We start from the raw sequence: 19,018 nt of genomic DNA, 5'->3' as shown, positions 1-19,018 counted from the left end.
CATGACACTTTCCATTACTATACTTTAAAAACTACATAACATGCTAGATGGAGAGTCAAAAAATTAAACCGTTTAATTTCATGCTTCCATGTCACTTGACTTTGCTTCGCCTTCTGATTTGTACACTTTTGGCCACTAGGGGGCAGCAAACTACATACCCGAATAAACATAAAGATGTCTGTTCTAGGTTCAGTTCAGTTTTACAGATTATTAAGATTTTATTCTAAACCCCTTTGTGGGGTTTGCATTAAAATAAAGTGTCCCACTATTTGTTGTTTTTTTTCACGATTAATATTTTTTACAAATGTGTGTTGCATCTTAGGATACCACCCTGGCAATATGGTTCCCCAGTGCTGTTTTAGCAGCAGCGGAGTGTGGCCTGTCTATATGGTGCTTCATTGTAGGACTGACTCTCAGGGGCCTGCTGGCCTGTGGAAAGACGTACTACAATGAACAGGTGTGTGGATTTGTGTGAGCGGTGATGCCGGAGGGCCCTGAAGTGCTCTGCATTTGTTTATTTACAGATTTACTTTTAATTTCCTTATTGGTGCTCTCTCACAGATGGGGGAAGGGGCGGAGAGCTCGCCACACAGCATACAGCTGATTGGCCAAAATGTCAACCCTGAGGCCTGATGTAACAACATACTCAAAGTACAATATTCCATCCTTCATATTCCTAAATCTTGAATTCGGTGGACAGGTCTGAGTTTGAGTGGGGTCATTTTTTTGTCAAAGCCGACCAAGAGTAGATGCATTCAAAGTCTATGATACTCAGTATTCATTTAGTTACGGTAGAATCACTTTTCCATGTGTAGTAAATTTGTTTTGACTTGTCAATATCATTTCATTCTATTCAATATGAAGGAAACAAATGAACATTTTTACTCATGTTGAAATATTTTTATATTAGCTTTAGTAAAATGTTGATATTTAGCTAAATAATAAGTGTAGGCCAAACTATTTTTCGTATTTTTTGGGGACATGTTGAACCACCCCTCGAATCTTTTCTTTCTGAGGATGGTACATCGGTCAGCTATGACTGAAGCCGATTGCTTTTGTAATATAGACTATATCATGTTTTACTGACTTATTTTGATTACTTTATGGACCAGACTAACGCAATATTTGGCTTTGAAATGGCTTGATGCCATTATATCGCATAACTTGGGTATGATACATTTGAAAGTTTAGTCAAACAGAAACTGGTGTTATTGTTCACTATAAAGTCTGAGATGTGTTCTCATAGATATTATTAGATCAGTTTAAAAGGGAAGTAGAAAAACAAAGACTTTTTAAGCTTTTACTTTGTACATATTTTTGTTTGACATTGATAGGCAATTTAACCACAGTAATAAAAAGACAAGATTTTCTATAACTTAAAATCAACAGTGCCTCTTCTGGTTGAAGCCTTGTTTTCATATCGTTTTGCCAATTTTTGTTAATAATTACTCAGTCAATAGACTTCTTAACGATGAATGTATTATTAGTTTGTAATGTTGTGTATTATTGTATTATGCCCATCTGAACGTGTAAAAAAATATCTTCACATTGAATTTGTGCATGACTAAATACAGTGTCATGATATTGCGTGCATTTGAGTACTCGCTGCACACTATTTTTTCATGTAAGGCGGTTCAACCAGTATGTGGGCCAGCGGTCTTAGCATTCACAGACCACACACACACACACACACACACACACACACACACACACACACACACACGCATATCCCAGTGACAGAGAGGATCACATCAGATCAGCCATGAAATGGTTAATCTAGTGCTGTGCTCAATCGTGTGGAAGGGAATCATAGCACGCAGCACTAATCCTGACTGTGTGAGGGATAAATATTGACATTGTGCTGCCTGATACAATCACTGTGATCAGTCTGTGAGGCCAGTGCCATCGTGCTCACTTTGAGGTCACCACCAAGATCTTTCTATGATAGATATTGTATTTCTAAAAATGAATAAATGCAATAAAAAACAGGCATTGATGAGAATGTATTCATTCTACTATAAGAGGAAATTATGCACTTTTCCATCAACTTGATCTCCTTAAAATTGGCATGCCTTCATTGTTATTGACACTGAGTGTTTGAAACTCAGATCAATTTAGCAGGCAAATATTTATTGAGAGTACTTTCATTTTGGATAGATTGGATTCGCTGAATTTATGTTGATTTCAAGTTAGCTAGCTAAGAGATACATTTCAAGATCTCATTTGCATAAAGAAATCAGAATTGCTGATTCCAGTTTCGTGACTGCTCCTGTTGGATCATTTCAATAAAAATATTTTTTGGAGCACTTTTTTTCAACTGTTGCTTTTGCTAGTCAAAAAAATTCCACGGTCTGTGTTTAATAGTTGTCACATACGAGTATGCAAGTAATTATTTTTAAATGAAACCTAGTAATTACTTACAAAATAATAATCTATTTATAAAAGTACAAAATTCCTCATCTGCAAGATTAACACACATTTGAAATTTACATATTGTGGTTCAGTTGCATACATATGTAATATAATGCAAATGTGTTCGTTGAATATATATATATATATATATATATATATATATATATATATATATATATATATATATATATATATATATATATATATATATACACACGCACACACTGTATTCCCCCATGGCTGACAGAGCTGGCTCTAGTTCACTGTATTCTCCGCCATTATAACTATTGATCAAATGAAGTGGTCTTAAAAAGAATGTGATGAAAGTGTAGCTAAAGACAAATACATTAAGAGCTATCAGTGTCCGTGGTCTATCGCTATTAAGATAAATGATAGTGAAGTCTACCTAGCTCGGCGTGTGTCCGTGGCCTGTCCGCTCCAGTGGGGGCGTGCGCGTTCACGTTGATTGCGCGTTCTCGCTGCACGCGCTGCTGCCAGGCAGGCGAGCAGCGGCGGACAACGACTGGAGCGCCGCAGTGAACGGACCCAGTGGAGCACCTGAACCTTTCTCGAAGCCCCCCCCCTTTGCGAGGTAAAGTGCATCCAATTGCTATTGTTTCCTGCTAGTTTGACGTTTCAAACGCATTTTTAAATTGTTTCGTATGCGGCGATGACACGTTAAAGCGACGCCCCCCCTTACCAATGATTGATGTGGGTCCAAACGGAGAGCGTGTCTCAAACCATCGAGGAATCTTGAGAAAGCGAAACCTCGTTTATCCCTTTTGAGCTAGTCATTCGGAATCACAGAAGGTTACCTTGCGTACGTGGGCGGGAGGTATTGCTTTTGGAGGTGCTGTTGTCATTAGCATAAAGGTAGCTAACTATCCGGACAAGTTGCCCGACGGCGTAAAGGTCTACGGAAGCCTTCTTGGCGCAGGTGTCCTTTAATGAACCACGTGGTTCGCTTGTATCGTTAATTATTATTGCCGTTCAAAAAAGGCTAAAATAGTTCGAACTGCGGAGTAGTGTTGCCTGGCCACTCTCCTAGAAATATAAAAGGTGTTAGAAAGGGTTCTCACAACAAGATACAATCTGGTGAGTTTCAATACAACTCAGGTTTGCTCCAAGATATTTGGATAACAATTCTGCTTTTTCAGCTTTTTGTTTAACAGGCTGCTGTGACCAGACGCATGATGCCAGTCACCAAATTGCTAGATTTTATCATCTTTAAAATTGGCGTTCGGAACAGTTTCGACAAAAAAAATAAAGATAACTAATGAATTCATCCGTGTAAACAAATATTTTGCTCTCATCAGTTTGGCTTGAGCTCATCAGCTCATAAATGAAAGATGAATTAGGCGAGTTTATCTACTTACTATGCACTTTGAGCAAAATTTTACCTAACAAGTCTGAGTACAACAATATGTGAAAACAAATTGGTGGCGTTATCACTATTTTCATATTTCATGTGGCATTGGTATGTAACCAAGTAGACAGCAGTTAAATGCTAAAACATATCCAGACCATAAAACAAATTATCTTATGTATGCATATAAATATATGTAAGTCATTATCTACACAGAATAAAGCATGCACAAACCAAAATGAAACGTTTTTTTCCCCAAATTGAAGCTTTTGTGAGGAGAAAATTGTGTTTTACTACACTGCCATGTTGTTTTGAGTTTCATTATTTGTTTAATCCCTGATATTTACTAAGTGTTGGTTTGCCAATCCATGCAACCTGACACAATGCCCATTCAGTATGTTTGATCACTGAGCCTTCCTCCGTGTATGCGTGTGTGCTTGGAAACCTGCAGGACCTGCTTGAAGAAGACAGAATGCAAGGGACCTTGAAGATAGAGAAAAATCATTCAGAGGTGGAGGAGGAGGAGATGGATATCGCGGCCTTGTGTGTTTTGTTGAGGTGTTGCTGGAGGCGTGGGTGAACAGACAAAAGAGGGACTGACAACCCAGAGGAGCTGTTCTCTCTCCCTCACTGTCACCATGGAATAAACCAGGAGGTGGAGAATACTGCAAGATGCTCTGTAAGCCAGTAGCAAGCAGCGGTGCAGTCTGAAGGCTGAAAGTAAATAGTGGCGAACAAGAGGCGGCTTCTTTGGCGCTGCTTTGTCTTGGTGCGCCAATCAGTGGGGCCTCCATCCTCCATAATGTGCCTCTTATTAAGAGGTGGGATTCTTCTTCTACAATCCCCACTGAGAGTGGACTTGGTTGCCTCCAATGCAAAGAAGCCTTAAACCAATTATCAGCGACGCTCAAGGCGATAGTTGATAGTCTGCCCTCTCTGCTGTATAATAATGCAGGAATCATTCAAAAAAGAATGTATGAGAGACTGCAAGACTGCTCTGATGTCCTGCCGAGAAGCGTTATGTTTTCCTCGTTTTCCTATCCCACTCTTCCTGCTCCTCTTATTCACGGCTCGTCCATCTGGGACCATACACATGGAGGCCGTTGAGAGCCACAGCGAGTTCAGCTGTGAGCCCATCCGACTGAGAATGTGCAAGGATCTGCCTTACAACACCACCTTCATGCCCAACCTCCTGAATCACTACGACCAGCAGACGGCGGCGCTCGCCATGGAGGTACGTGCATTGTGTCGGCATTGTATGCTTGTGTCACGGCGCGCTGCGAAATTGGATAGCCGCTGCAGGGTATTGAGGTGTAATTACAGAGTATGAGCAGTTTTGTTGAAAACTGTAAAGCAACAGCCTGCACTGTTTCACATTGTCATGTTACGCACCTGCTGAAGGGAAACAAAAGAGCTCAAGAGCTCAGATGTGATTACGCATGTGAAGGGGGGGAAAAAGCCCTCAAAAATGCAGTCACAACCAATTCATACTAGACAAATTGGCGGGTTTGCCAGGAACGGCGGTGTTGTGTTTTTTCACTGTATTGATCCGTGTCGTGAAGCATTGTGATGTCCTCTGCAAACACAATTAAATCATCCTTCATTCATCCTTAGAGAAAACAGAGATGCTTTGTGCAGCAAAAAAAGCTGGGTATTTATCCAAACAGACCTTCTACTGAAATCACAGGAAATTGCACCACATTTGCAAGTTGTCCAAAGTCAGTTACCACTGGTAAATGGAAATGGTCATTTATAAATATCACACTTTTTTCAGTTAAAGAAAATCAGTACTAATATCCAAAAACAGGTCTCATGCGAAAGAGACACTGCGAAATCCTGTGTGTGTTATTGATCGTGAGTTAATAGCAATTATGTAGCTTTTAAATTCTGATTAAGTATCAGAAATAATTATTACAACTATTTATAAATCTTACTGATTTCATTTTGTTTAACAATTGCGCATTGTTGAAAAAAAAGTTTAAATGTTTATATTAAAACAAAAACTAAACAATGAAAATGAGAAAACTATAGGACTGAAGTCAAATCACTTCATGGTATCCAAACAAGTTATATGCTTTTTAAACAGAACCATTTTTAGAGAAAAAGTAGTTTTGGCTGTGTTTTTATGAAAACAACTTTGGACAGCAAAAGCGCAAACGTCAAAGGGCATGTCTCAAAATAAAACATTTTGAATGTAATTGCTTTTTTACTATCGTCTGAAGAATGATTTGCCTTTAAAATGAAGCGTATGCTTATAACCAAAAAAAAAAATAGTTGGCAGAGTTAGTGGGTGAGGGTGTTGCTCAAAATACGTATGATATTGCGTCTTCTGTATTGTCCATCAAATCAGAGCAGTTGGGATGTATTATTCCCTCAACACCTAATTCTTAACCCAAATATGCTCCAAACAAAGAATTAAAAAATCAATTTTCAATTAATACAATTTCTTTTTATTTTATATACCAGATTGCATTATAGTACAAACAAACCGAAAGTGTTACCACAATATGTAGCCTCCTGTCTCTGCACTTGTAGTCAGGCATTAAATATCAAAGAGTTAGAAGCAGGCGATCTGCCGTCGTCAGGTTACAGTCTCGTCCTCCAGCTACATGTTACCGTTGCCGGAGACGCGCTTGGATGAATGCGTGCACTCGCTGAAGCGCTAATGATCCTTCTTGAATGAGAAACGTAGAGGACGGTCACGCAAGTGCCACCTGAGCGACAACAACTAGCCAAATGTTGGGTGGCGTGAGAGCGACGCCCCTGCGTGCAATCGTTGGCGCGCAATATCCATCAATATCGTGTTGCAGCTCTTTATTATTCCTTTGTTAGTCCCTGGAGACGAAAGGTGTAGGTAAAAGGTCTGGCTGATTAATAGTCACGAATTACTTTTTGTTCAGGAAGTATTTGTTTACACCACAGAAAATGCAGTTTTTCTTTCTTTTGGGAGCTGCTCAGCAAATCTGATTATCCAAAAGAGACTATAAAAGGCAACCCGCATTAGATTGAATGAGACCGTGATTTTGCGGAGTTGTGCTCTTGTGACACTCTTCAGTTTGGCTTCATTTGATCTGGAGAAATGACAAAATCCGGTCGTCAGACCGACGGGGTCGCCCATATTGCATCTTGCTGTATTTAATGCACCGTTTGTTCACTTTGTCAATGACTTCACTCATCAAATTAACACAGCTAATTCCCCACCGGCGTGTCCAAACATGGCTGACTGGAGTCTGTGAGGGAGCATCTGTTAATGAACTCCCTTTGACCCACATGACGAAGTATCATTGTAACAGACACTCTGTGGCCCCCCAGCCATAAGAAAGAGACAGCTCTCTGGAAATGGCTGAACCGCAACTTGAACCCTGCTAGCATTCCTGCTCAACTCTGTTCAGACCAGACACTCTAGTCCTGCTGGGAACCCCGTAAGAAATTCAGTAATGCAGTAGAGCCAATGAGCTACGAAAGAGCTCGTGTCGTGTTTGCAAATGGCCATTTAACATGGGTTGGAATAGTATCGCTTGAGTTCATTTTGATTGAGGTGTGCTTGTATTTCCAACGGTTGCCAGGTTAAGTAAAAGTCACAATGTGTAGTTTTGTTTGCTAAATATTTGTTTTGAAAGTAAACCTCAACCTGAAATATTATCTACTGTAATCTGCCAAATATAGGTCATTTTGATTCAAATGAATTTGCTATCATTAGCATTAGATAATTAGTGCTGGCATGATTGCAAACTGTATTATTTGAACATTATCTGTAAAGTCTCTATTTATACAATGGTGACTTTTCAATAGAATCAGCCTACTGGAACAAATGCTTTCTTCAAACACACCAGAGAAGAAAGGATAGATTGCAGCAGGAAAATCCTCGCCTAAGAATTGGTGATCGTTTCATATGCGTGTTTGCATTTTGAAAATCCCCCTTCCTGGAGGAACATGAATGAAACAACCACTGACAAATGGTCAAATTACTTAAACCCCATCCGTCCACACCTTTTCAGTGAATGGATTCTCAATACCTGCAGTTTATTTACTTGGCATCCTAATGATTCCGGTGGTTAAAAATGCCAAGACACACTTATTTAGCAGTCATGCAACTTGTTTTATAGAGCGGTGGTTTTGTGTTTCACTGATGAGGCTTTTTTTTAAAGTCTAACAGCAATACTGGTTCTTACTGTGTGTGTGTGTGTGTGAGAGTGCTGGCGAGGTTAAAGGTGCCAGCTGCCATTCTTCACTCGTTCTAACTAGCTGCTAATCTCTTTCTCAGTTCCATAATGAAGACATTGATTTTTACCACCCAATCTGCCACAATAGTCTTTAAAACCCGAGCCAATGGGTGACTGACTTCAAGCTAAAAGGCTAAGTGCTTCTATAATGGCGACTGGTTGTCCAAATGGTGAAATTCTGTCTTTGGGAATACGTCACCACGGTCAATCCATCCATCTGCCGTGGTATTTTATGGTTCCCAGCAGATGTAATATAGGTCGGGACAGTATTTCACGTCCATGTCTTTGTTTGTTGGAGGTTTGGAGGGATTTTTTTTTTTTTTTTCAACAATTTGAAATAATGCTAATATGGCAGATTTTCTGCCAGAACATGCAGACATTTTCAATTTCAGTGAGCTATTTTATTTTAAATTGTATTCAGCTTTTTATACCCATAATCAAATAGTCCGGACATTACTCAATTATGTACCTTAAAATACATTACTCAATTATGTACCTTAAAATACTAAAGCGGCTTTTCTTTTACTTTTTAGAAACACGAGTAAAAACTAGAAACTAGAACCTTAAAAATCAATGGTTTGCAAAATTAGTGAATTTGATCATTTATTGGCTGATGTAATTTTAATTTAGCATAAAAATCTGTGAAAAGATTTTTCCGATTGCCATTTTTTAACCACTACAGAAATGTGTGGGGGTTTTTGTTTTTTGCCAATGGCGATAAATTGGGGACGCTGTGGCATTAGCCTTAGTTTTGATGGGTATACAGTTTTTTTTGTTTGTTTTTTTTCAATGATATAGCCCCTGCAAAATATGTTTTAGCCATGTAACTTTTTAAATGTGCAAATTATTTTTGAATAGAAAAAAAACTTAAGTGTGCTGTGCCATCTTTCTTTGATTTATTACATTTTGAAACTATATTTGTAGTTTCATCATTAGGTGTATTTTTTTTCATCAACTCCACAAGATAGTGTAACATTGTCTGTTTTATTCTTTGATTGCCAGAAAAATTGTCACTACTGACAATCTGTATCCGTTTAAAACGTATCAAAGAAAAGACATGCAAATAAGCTACTATTGCTGTATTTAATGTTGTTTCTCGTTCCAAATAATTTACTCTTAATTTTGAAAAAAAAAAAACATGACGTGGCATTAAAAAGCATTCAATTAATTTTGCTAATACCTGCAACCCTGTCACAATCGCACTTACCCGCTGAAGTGCATGTACCCCCACTGGTACTCATGGCCCCATTTGAACTGCTGTGCAATACATTGCTTTCATCCTATAATTTGGTTGATTGCGACGTCGATTAGCACAGTAGCTAAAAATTAAACTAAGATTTAGTCCTATTTGAGCATACATTATCAAAGTACCGGTAAGTCTTAATTTTTAAATGCAGTCGTAGTGTTAAGCCATTCAAATTCTGCTTTAACAAGATAAACACACTGCTTAACAAGATACTACTCCCTATCTATGAAATCTTGTTAGCAACTGGAAATACTGACACACGCTAAGTAATTAGGTTTCTCCTTCTCCCAATTCCTATTTTCTCCCACCTTGACTGGTGATTTTTTTTTTTTTTTTTTTTTTTAATATGCTAACTGCAGAAAGTCATCCTTGCCACCTTAGGGTATAAGACTGCAGACAGCCATCCTTTCATTCAGGTGGTTTCTGGTTGCATTATCCACATATCCGTTTGACAGTAATGGCATGCTAATGTGGTTTGAAAGAATATGATGCCCCATTAGAATGACTGAGCTGAGAAAGTTGCTTTTTCTATTGCACTTTAAATTGACAGTTCCCCACCCAACTCATAAAAAAGAGATTTATAAAGGATGATTGACAGATGGGCAGTTATGTAGTAAATCAGTGTTAAAAGACACTTAGGAGCTGTTCTTATCCCACGGGACCACCCATGACCATTAACTCCCCACAACATTAGACAAAAAGAGTTCAAGGGATTTTTTTTTTAACTAATACTTTGAGCAACTTCAGAATACCATCGTCAATGCAGCCAGTGCCTTGATGTATTTCAAATTTCTAGCGTAAATGTATTTTGTTGATTTGCGCTCTTATTGAATGGGAACACTCCTGTTGTTGAAGAGACCTGAAAAGATGCGTGGAGCCAAAAGGACAAAGTGCGTGAAAGATAATGGTTAGTGTGTAGGACCCGAAAGTGAATTTAAGGACTAAACCGGCGAAAACAGTGGCAGAGTGACAGCTCGTGTAAAGTCTTTAGAACCCTACTGTCTCCGGTGTTTGTCTTTCCCTCAGCATGGAGCCTGTCCTTCAAAATCCAACTTGCTAGGCTTAAGAAGGGCCACCCCGGGGCCACGAGGTCCCCCAATAGAGAGGGAGCCTGTGTGAGAGAGTTCACGACTTGTTGTGCTGAAGTGTGGTCTGCTGCGTCTTTTATCCCATTGTGAGGAAAAGAATCGCGTTTTAAAAAGTGCGAGTCGTTTTCTCGTGCTGTGTGTGCGTGCCGGGTACATCTGAAGAAGCGGACTATTCACCGAGGCGAGGACAGACAGGTCCTCATCTCGTTTAAATGTTCCTGTTTATTCCCGGTGAACTCTTGATTATCATGCTCATTCTCACAGAGTCTATTGAAGCTGCCAGGCCAAATGAAGCAATCATTTATTTATGCCCAGAACAAAGGCGCTGCCTGGTGCTGCTTTTTTGGCAGACTGTTCCCATCGGCATAGCTGCCACTGCCGCTTATCCAGCCCCACAATGGCAAGTTAAGCGAGATTTAGAGAGACATTGTTGAGCTTTTTCACGGCTCAAACGCCGTTCTGCTGCTCACTAGGGCCGCCTGTCAATTACTGCTTTCCACTACATTCTGGACTTTATGGGATTTGGTCTCTCACTTATTGTATGGTGTTACACTTGGGACACACCATTTACAGTGGAATATTTTCGATTTCAAATTGTATCTTAAGGAAGTGTTTTACATTTCTGGTAAGATTCTTTAGATTTTACGGAGGAACTGTCAGACCAGTTTAATAGCAGTTAAAAAAAAAAAAAAAAAAGAACAATTATGGACAATTAGTTAAATTCAGATTACCGGTACTTTAAATATATCTTTTAAATTGAGTGCGCATCTACATTACCACCGTCTTTAAAACGTCTTAAAAATTGATTCCAACTTCAAAATCTCCCTAGTCACCATATTTCTGAATCAAATCTGTAGCTTTGAACCTTAATGGACTCTGTGTTAGTGTCTACCCGAGACGGCTGTAAGTGAAGTCTTGCAGTGTTCAACTTTGGTTAAACACATAAATAAAGCTTATCCATGTCTTATGGACTTAATCTGAACCCGTGACCCGGACTGGAAAATAACTGTGTGTGTGTGTGTCTTAACCCTTACTGGAAAGCCCAGCCTCTACAATTATGTACGGTGCCGTGTCTGTTTCCTCATGCAAAACCAATCCAAACAAAATAACTGTAAATGTTCCAAAGGCTTGGAACTGTCAAATAATCAATTTTATGATTAAATTCAAGTTAATTTGTCGGGGCATTTTTTTATGGAATTGTGACATCTACGCATTGACAAGAACTTACACCACCAAAATGGCTTTACAAAGCAATCAGCGTTGCCAACTTAGCAACTCTTTCCACCCACACTTGTGACAGGTTTTTTTTTTTTTTTTTCTGAAAGGCGACTAGTGAGTTAAATTCTTGCTCATATATGGGCATGATTGTTTACCCGGTAAACAATCGGTAAACTTTACCGTATTACAAAAAAGTAACTTGGTTGAAGGGTTAGTGGACAGAGACACGGTGCTTATTTCAATTTTGCAAAACCAGTGATTAATAGACATTTGCTTTTATCAAAATTAAAATAAAAATTGCAAATAGGTTTTATGTGAACCATTTGGTTATTTTTATTTTATGAACCTTTAACCCTCAGAATAGTTCCTTCATAGTGTTGATAGATTCACACATTCAAAATCAATGCATAAATGCAACTGCATCATGTTTAAAAAAAGAAAAAGAGCGTAACAAGGCTTTAATACTGCCAAGTTTTACAGCATTAAAAATAAGTAAACAAAACGTTGTTGGCTTCCGCACATTGTAATGGAATCTAAGTCAGTGTCAAATCAACACATGATGAGTCTGAAATAGCAGATCAAGGTCAATAATGAAAATATCCCAAATCATAATGCTGGCCAATTGCCGCATCCCTTCTCATTATTCACCACCTTACACATTCACGCTTCCTCTCACAAAGACAGAATGTCGATTTATCAGCAGATGGGCTCACTAAGGCAGCTTGGATTTTGATTGGATGTGCGTGGGTGCCATCAGCTTCATCTCCATACATACGCTCACATACACACACTGTACTTTTGGATGCTTTGAGCCTTTTAAGGGATTCCTGCTGCAGTGTGTGCACATGCTTGTCTTTTACCCTGTTATCCGCCAAGAGACAAGGGCCTGCTGGAGCCGCCACATCACCTGTTGCCATGGCAGTTAAATAGGCATGGAAGGAAGGGCAGGAATGGAAGAAGGCACACACGCAGGCAGGGGAGGGGAATGGGATAACGAGTGCATGCTGAAATGAGAAAGGGGGATACAGCTCAAAACATTTGAAATATTTCACTGGCGGCGAGAGGTGGTGTTTGCTTGCCTTAAAAATACCCGCTCAATACAAAGTCTTTATGGTAAGGGTGAATAATTCGGAAGCCGTAATTCAATCGACACATTTAGTGTGTTTAAGGTGTTAGGTCATTATAAATCTATGAACACGCATGTAAACGGACCGAATGTGGCAGAGTTGGAGTTGGCACTGCAGACCTGCTATGTAACTTCCGTCTGAGAGATATTTGATATCATGTAGAATTATTGAACCTATAGTTATTCCCCCTCTAAAATGTTAAAATAATAGTAGCTCAACCGGACAAAGATTCAAAATGAATGCTAATGTTAGTGGGCTGGAAAAAGAAGAGTAGCTGAAGAGTAGCGATGGACAAGTGCAGATCCTGTATAATTGCAGGGGTAAATGGGAGGGAAGCAAAAGACGAGATGAATAAAGGAAGAAAAAGATCGAAGCAAAGTAGGAGGAGGGGAAATGAACGTGAGGGGGAATGCCATTATCAGCTTTGTCCGGTTCTCCTTACTGAAGGATGGATGGACATGGATAAGGGAACAAATGAATGAAAAGCAGAGAGTGTGAGAGGAGGGTGCTTCTTTCCTAACTCTCTTTTCAGTGATTAGTGCGGAGAGCATCACGGTCGCCTCGGTTTGTCTGTTCTCAGCCAGCGCTCGTCTCCTGCCAGTCATTGAAAGAAGAGGAGGCAGCAACTTTGACTCTCTTGTGATTTTGTGTCCTACACACATTGAACATGTGAGGTAACTACAAAGTTGGAAATATTGCAGCGGGGTCTATAGAAGAGAAGGGCAGCGGCAATTATGTCAAATGTCATCATAATAGTGATAACTCTGATGCACAGAGCCATTAATGAAGGATTTTCAAGATTGTTGGATTGAGGTGAAGGGAACGAGCATACTTTAATAAGTGAAGCGCAGAGGCGCTAAAAGCAAGCTCACTACCATAAGAATGATGTAGTGATGCACAGTGAGGTGTGTTTTGACAGTGTTTGGACCGCAGGGCCTCACTGACATTCCTTACACTGTGATTCCCTTTATAAAATAAAGGGGCTGACATTAGCCCCTTTATTTTATAAATCCAATTAATCAACAAAATAGTTATTAGTTTGTATTGTATTTCAAGAATTAAAACTTGTATTGCCATGCATAGTAATGCTACACAATAAAATTCTTATTCTGGTCACTTCCGCGAGCAGCCTATATTCCACAATCAAGCAAATCATAAAGTAGGCAATAAAACTATTTTCCACCCTAATATAATTAATTATCAAAATAATTGTGAATTGCAATCCTAGAAAGAATGTATTGTTTCTTTAAAGGCACTCATCTGCCATCTTGATTGGACCACAACACAAAGCTGCTGACAGCTCTTAGGAAGTGTGTGTGTGTGTGTGTGTCATTCTCACACTCTGAACACCTCTTGCAATCCATTTGACTCCCTAATCCACTGGGAAACCGGCACCTTTCTTCCCCATTCCCCTTCATTTTTTGGCCTGTTGTGCCACACTGCCCCTCTTCCTCATTCCTCCCGTCCTTTCTTTTCCTTTTTACACTTGGCAGTATTTTGTGCAGCACTGACAGACTGAATTTTCGACAACAGCTCTAAGCACATCATCACACACTTACTCACAATAACACCCGCGGGTCTAACAAACCGCTCAAGTACATAATGTGAACCAACTCATACCCATTCTGTTTTTTGGGGGGGGGGGTTTTTGGAGGGGATGGGGGTCGATTGCACATTGCTCTTCTTGCCACCACGGGGATGCTTTCAGTACAAGCTATTTTACAATTTGGCAAGAGGGGCAAAAAAACAAAGCAGAAAAGCTACAATTTATTTTGTGTCTTGGTGTGTATTGTATGATTAGGGAGTGAATTGAGTTTCAGTGGATGCAATAGTGTTGTACTTGGAAAGTAGGTGTTGGTAGTTATTATTTATTTATTTCAGTTCACAACCCTGCCCTGGATTTTGCTATTCGACTTTTTAATTATGTGCCCATGTCATTCACAGGCTTTCTTTCTTTTCATTTTTACTTAGTTTTTCTTCTACCTCTAAGGGTTCCTCCCCCTGAATATTGTGGAGAGCTGGAGTAAAGAAAAAGAAACTTAATCCTTCCATTGAACAGGAGTTGAACCAGTCAGGGGCTTGCAGGGTTTTTTTTTTTTTTTTTTTTCATTTTCCTCTGTGTCAAAAAAAAAAAAAAAACTAACCTGCTTCTTATTCTGAATGCTCACACTTGCCCCTCACCCACCTACACAGAGCAATGCACACACATACACACTTTATTTCCATGACTTTCATGTAAGTGATTTGATATGATAATATAGCAATACAGTATATATGATAACAATAATAATAATAATAATAATACAAATAATAATAGTATTATGTGATTTGATATCACTGACATGATACCTTTATTTACCGTACACCGAAGTACCTTGAAAAGAGCACATGATTAGGATGTAACATATACTGTAGCTCAGTGGTTTTCAAACTTTTTTGTGCTCCCTGTGAAATATATTTTCACCGCAAAGCATTTTTAAAACTGAGTGCTGTGCTATCTGTGTCTGATTTAATAAACTAAAGAGTTACCTTTTTAGTGGTATCTCTATGCATATTCGTTAGGTGAATTGTGTCACAAGTGACAATGTATATTGATAACAAAGACGTAAAGTTTTGCAAAGAAGTCACCGTAGCACAATTTAGCAATAAGTCTCTTTGTGTTCCAATTAATTTGCTCTTATTTTGAAAAGACAAAATCACTGTTCCTGTCGTGCCCAAAAAAGGTAATAAAGAGGCCGTATCATAGGAGTTTTGGAGATTTTATCATCTTACAATGTTGATTTATTTTCCTAAACATCCCGCAAGTGTTATTTCCCGTCAAGCGATGCATTTCTAAGCATTTCCTGCTTATTTTATTATCTCAGTACCAGACCCAACCGAGCAGATAACAATAACTTGCATGAAGCCTGATGATGATAGCAAGCCCACTAAGCGTATATACATACTGACCTTATCCATGTCTTTAAGTTTTATTTTGGTTTGGGCAAGTAAACATTAACATTTTGTTACTTACAACGTTTTACGGTAGCTGAAGTGGCGAAAATGAGAGCCTGGGAGCACACAGCCGGACAGTCAATGTCAGTAGTAAATAATTCACCCACGGGCAGAACTGTTGTTATGAATACTGCTTTCCCACGGGATTGAGTTGATAGAAGGAATGGCTTTTAGTGAACGTGGTCTCTTGACGCTGTTTTGCATTTTAATGTCAGTGAAACCCCTGTTTTGACTCCCTCATTCACTCCGCTGGGGTAGACTCTAGCACTCCGTGACCCTTGTGAAGATAAGCAGTGAAGATGATGATTTGATGGATGTTTAGCCGGCTGGCACTGAACGACGTTATGAAAGGGGCAAGGTCGGTGGCACACTGGTTAGAACATCTGCCTCATAGTTAAGGGACCCGAGTTCTAATCCAGCCGGCTCCAGCCTTCCTGTGTGGTGTTTGCACGATGTCCCCGAGCCCACGTGGGTTCTCTCCGGGCACTCCGGCTTCCTCCCACATTCCAAAAACATGCATGGCAGTTGAATTGGACGCACTAAATTGTCCTTAAATGTGATTCGGTGCGTGAATGCTTCTTTGTCTATGTGTGCCCTGCAATTGGCTGGCAACCAGTTCAGGGTGTCCCCCGCCTAGTGCCCGAAGTCAGCCGGGATAGGCACCAGCGAGCCTGCGACCCTTATGAGGATAAGCGGCTATAGATAATGGATGGATGAATGAAAGTTTGTTATATCATGATATGAGCCTTTTAAATTAGATTTGCTGATACATGCAGAAATCATTCTAAAATCTCTCATACTCCCCTGAAGTGCCTTTATGCACCGCCGTGTGAAAAAGCTGTTGTAGCCCTTTGTTGTACTAATACCATTGTCTCGGGTGATTTAATGGAGTAGAGTGGTCGCTAATGGTCATTGTGCAGGAGAGCAGAACTAAAAATGATGTTGGAAGGCTCTTTAGCTTGAACTGTATGAATATAAACTCATGTTGCTTCACCTCGATTGTTACCTCAAGTCTAGAATACTAAATTGATCCAAAACATTGCCATGCTGTGAAGGCAGAGATAAAATGGCGCTTTGCCATTTTAACCTCAGTCATATTAGCACCTTGACATAAGAGGCCAGAGAGAGAAACCAGGATGTTAGATGCTTTGATCAAAGGAGCGTGCTGGCATAGATTTAGGGGATCTATTCTCACTATCTTCTTCCTCATCTTTTCATCGCTTACTTGGTATTGCCTCACCCTCAGGCTACGTTTAAGGGATTTTATGTATTTCACTTTCTTGGTTCGTCCTTCAGCAGCTTACGTCAGAATGTCTGACAAATCTTTTTAGTCGAGCAGACCCCACTCCTAGGATAATTGCCCCCATTGTCTGATTCAGGCATTGACCTGTGTATGCACGCAAGCCTTGCGCACTTTTAGGCTGGATGACACGATCAGCCGGACAGACTGAAATTTCATCGCCAGAGCAATAATACAAACATGCATGCTGAGAAACGGGAAGAATGAGGACACACAAAATGGGAGTCACACACATTTTCACTGCTTGACTTAGTTCGAGTAGAGACGAACAAAGGTCCTCTTCCTTTGGCCAGTGAGACACACTGATGTACTAACCGTTAAGTGTCACCTCAGGCACTACGCAGAAGAAGGCGGACAGACGGGATGTGAGACATCTTAGTGAGTTTGCATCAGATGCTGGGAAACAAATGATGTAGCGGCAGACAGTTCATTTAATTTCAGAAGTTTTCATTATTTTTAATGTTTTCTACTCTAAGCAGCTGAAGTTGAAGTTAGGTACTTCAGTAGTGGTCATTAGCTAAGCGGTTTGTTTTTTCCAATGCTTTTCTGGAACCATCTTGCCACTCTAAATTATGATGCAAAATATGTATGGAAAGACTGAAAAATGTTTGCCCATCATTCAGAATTTGCAGTGAGTTGGTTCACGGTGGTTAGGAATGCTCCATATGCTAAGGTTGCCCTGTATGCAAAATGTCCTATTCAACATTCAGCGTGCTATGTCGTCAACTTTGCGGTTTGTCTCACAACTAATGCTCGTAAGGTTAGCGCATACATTCTCAAGGATTGTGAGTGTGAATTATTGAGTGGAAATGAGCGCAGTCATGCCCACATGCAGTTGTGTGCATGTGCCCAAAACTATGTCACGCTGATCACGCACCGCCGCACCCATTTACTGGTGGAACATGTGCAGATCTGGAACACGGCAATTGAGAACGATCAAAACATGCACACAAAGCCCGGGCGCGCAAACAAACACGCACAAAAGACGTACACAACCGCAGATGAATGGGTCTTTCCACGGGCGCACTTGTGCACTGCATGCGTGTGCGGGCGCTTTTGTGGTCAGTCAATGAAGGTGCACTGTTTTTATCAAATATGCTTCATGCGCGCACACACAGTAGTGTTGCATCCAGGCAAGCATTATGTTTTGTTTTAAAGCTTCAGGAATCCATGTGCTTGCTAAACGCATAAAACCTCAACTGCTCCCAAGAGATAGGAGTGGGAATTGACAAAAAACAGTTTTTGTTGAGAACCGGTTCCCAGTGCTTGAATTCCTTGGGATCATTTGCCGTTTTTGCTAATGATCCCAGCCGGGGCATATGACATCACCACGCATGTTGGATAGCACAACATGCATGGCAACTTTATTACAGTAGAAGCGCAGCATGGTGCCTCGTGGCATAAACGTTCGAAGGTTTGGTTACATTTTACAAAGAAGGATGACAACAGGGGAGGCAACAATACTAGGGAGGTCTATAGGCATGCACATAGGCACACTGGATGCTACTCTGCATTTTTCTTCCATAACAAAATCGGTAAGAGAACCAATAAAATATCAAACTGAATTGAAATGGAATCGGAATTGTCAAATCATATCAATTGCCTTCCTATCAAGAAGTCAAAAGAATATATCACACACACACACAGAGTATTCATTTGATTATTCGCTTACCGGAATTTGAATCTGCCACTTATTAGAGTAGGCATCTGCCAAGGCCTGTTTTAAGCAAATTGATGAAATGTCGTGCGTGGATGGCTGCTATGTTTGTTCAACACCCTGCAATCAGTAATCTCCTCAAAGTCTGCCTTTGCTGCATCAAAAAGATGTTTGCTAATCGGAGTGCTGTTCTACATTTTTCATGAGCTTCCACCGAGACGTGTTGTGTTTCGGCAGGCAAGCCTTATCACATTTCTGATCCTCTCCTTTTTTCACATCGTTTGCATATACATGAAAATGTGCTCAAATGTCATTTTTCTCTCCTCTAATGTTTGTAGTCAGACAGAGAGGTGCAAAGGTGAGCTATAACCTGTCTCCATGTCTTTG

General features: G+C 40.0%; 2 protein-coding genes and 1 long non-coding RNA gene across 6 annotated transcripts in view; 2 read left to right on the top strand and 1 right to left on the bottom strand.

Moving 5' to 3' along the window:
• The window catches only part of krtcap3 (keratinocyte associated protein 3), a 5,120-nt gene extending 2,814 nt beyond the window's left edge, over positions 1-2,306 (top strand). For both annotated transcript variants that reach the window (XM_088414101.1, XM_088414100.1), the window contains 2 exons: positions 323-457; positions 562-2,306. In XM_088414101.1, the coding sequence (XP_088270227.1) occupies positions 323-457; positions 562-633 (207 nt within the window). In that variant the 3' untranslated portion in view covers positions 634-2,306. The remainder of the gene's footprint in view (positions 1-322; positions 458-561) is intronic.
• The window catches only part of LOC148424559 (uncharacterized), a 14,000-nt gene extending 10,705 nt beyond the window's left edge, over positions 1-3,295 (bottom strand). Inside the window, exon 1 of one of the 2 annotated variants that reach the window (XR_015865505.1) lies at positions 3,113-3,295. This is a non-coding gene — a long non-coding RNA (uncharacterized LOC148424559). Of the gene's footprint in view, positions 1-2,818; positions 2,993-3,112 lie in introns of those variants that run through there. The other variant, XR_015865504.1, reaches the window with a different exon arrangement.
• Positions 2,910-19,018, top strand: part of LOC148424558 (frizzled-3-like) — a 21,929-nt gene continuing 5,820 nt past the window's right edge. For both annotated transcript variants that reach the window (XM_088414098.1, XM_088414097.1), the window contains exons 1-2: positions 2,910-3,004; positions 4,230-5,012. In XM_088414098.1, coding sequence (XP_088270224.1) covers positions 4,728-5,012 — 285 coding nt within the window. In that variant the 5' untranslated portion in view covers positions 2,910-3,004; positions 4,230-4,727. The remainder of the gene's footprint in view (positions 3,005-4,229; positions 5,013-19,018) is intronic.

The sequence above is a fragment of the Hippichthys cyanospilos genome, chromosome 4 (genome assembly GCF_059441005.1).
Source record: "Hippichthys cyanospilos isolate Australia breed blue-spotted pipefish chromosome 4, RoL_Hcya_1.0, whole genome shotgun sequence".
NCBI classification, from domain to species: domain Eukaryota; kingdom Metazoa; phylum Chordata; class Actinopteri; order Syngnathiformes; family Syngnathidae; genus Hippichthys; species Hippichthys cyanospilos.
Note: the sequence above shows the minus strand (reverse complement) of the source record. Positions and strands in the feature narration are given on the sequence as shown.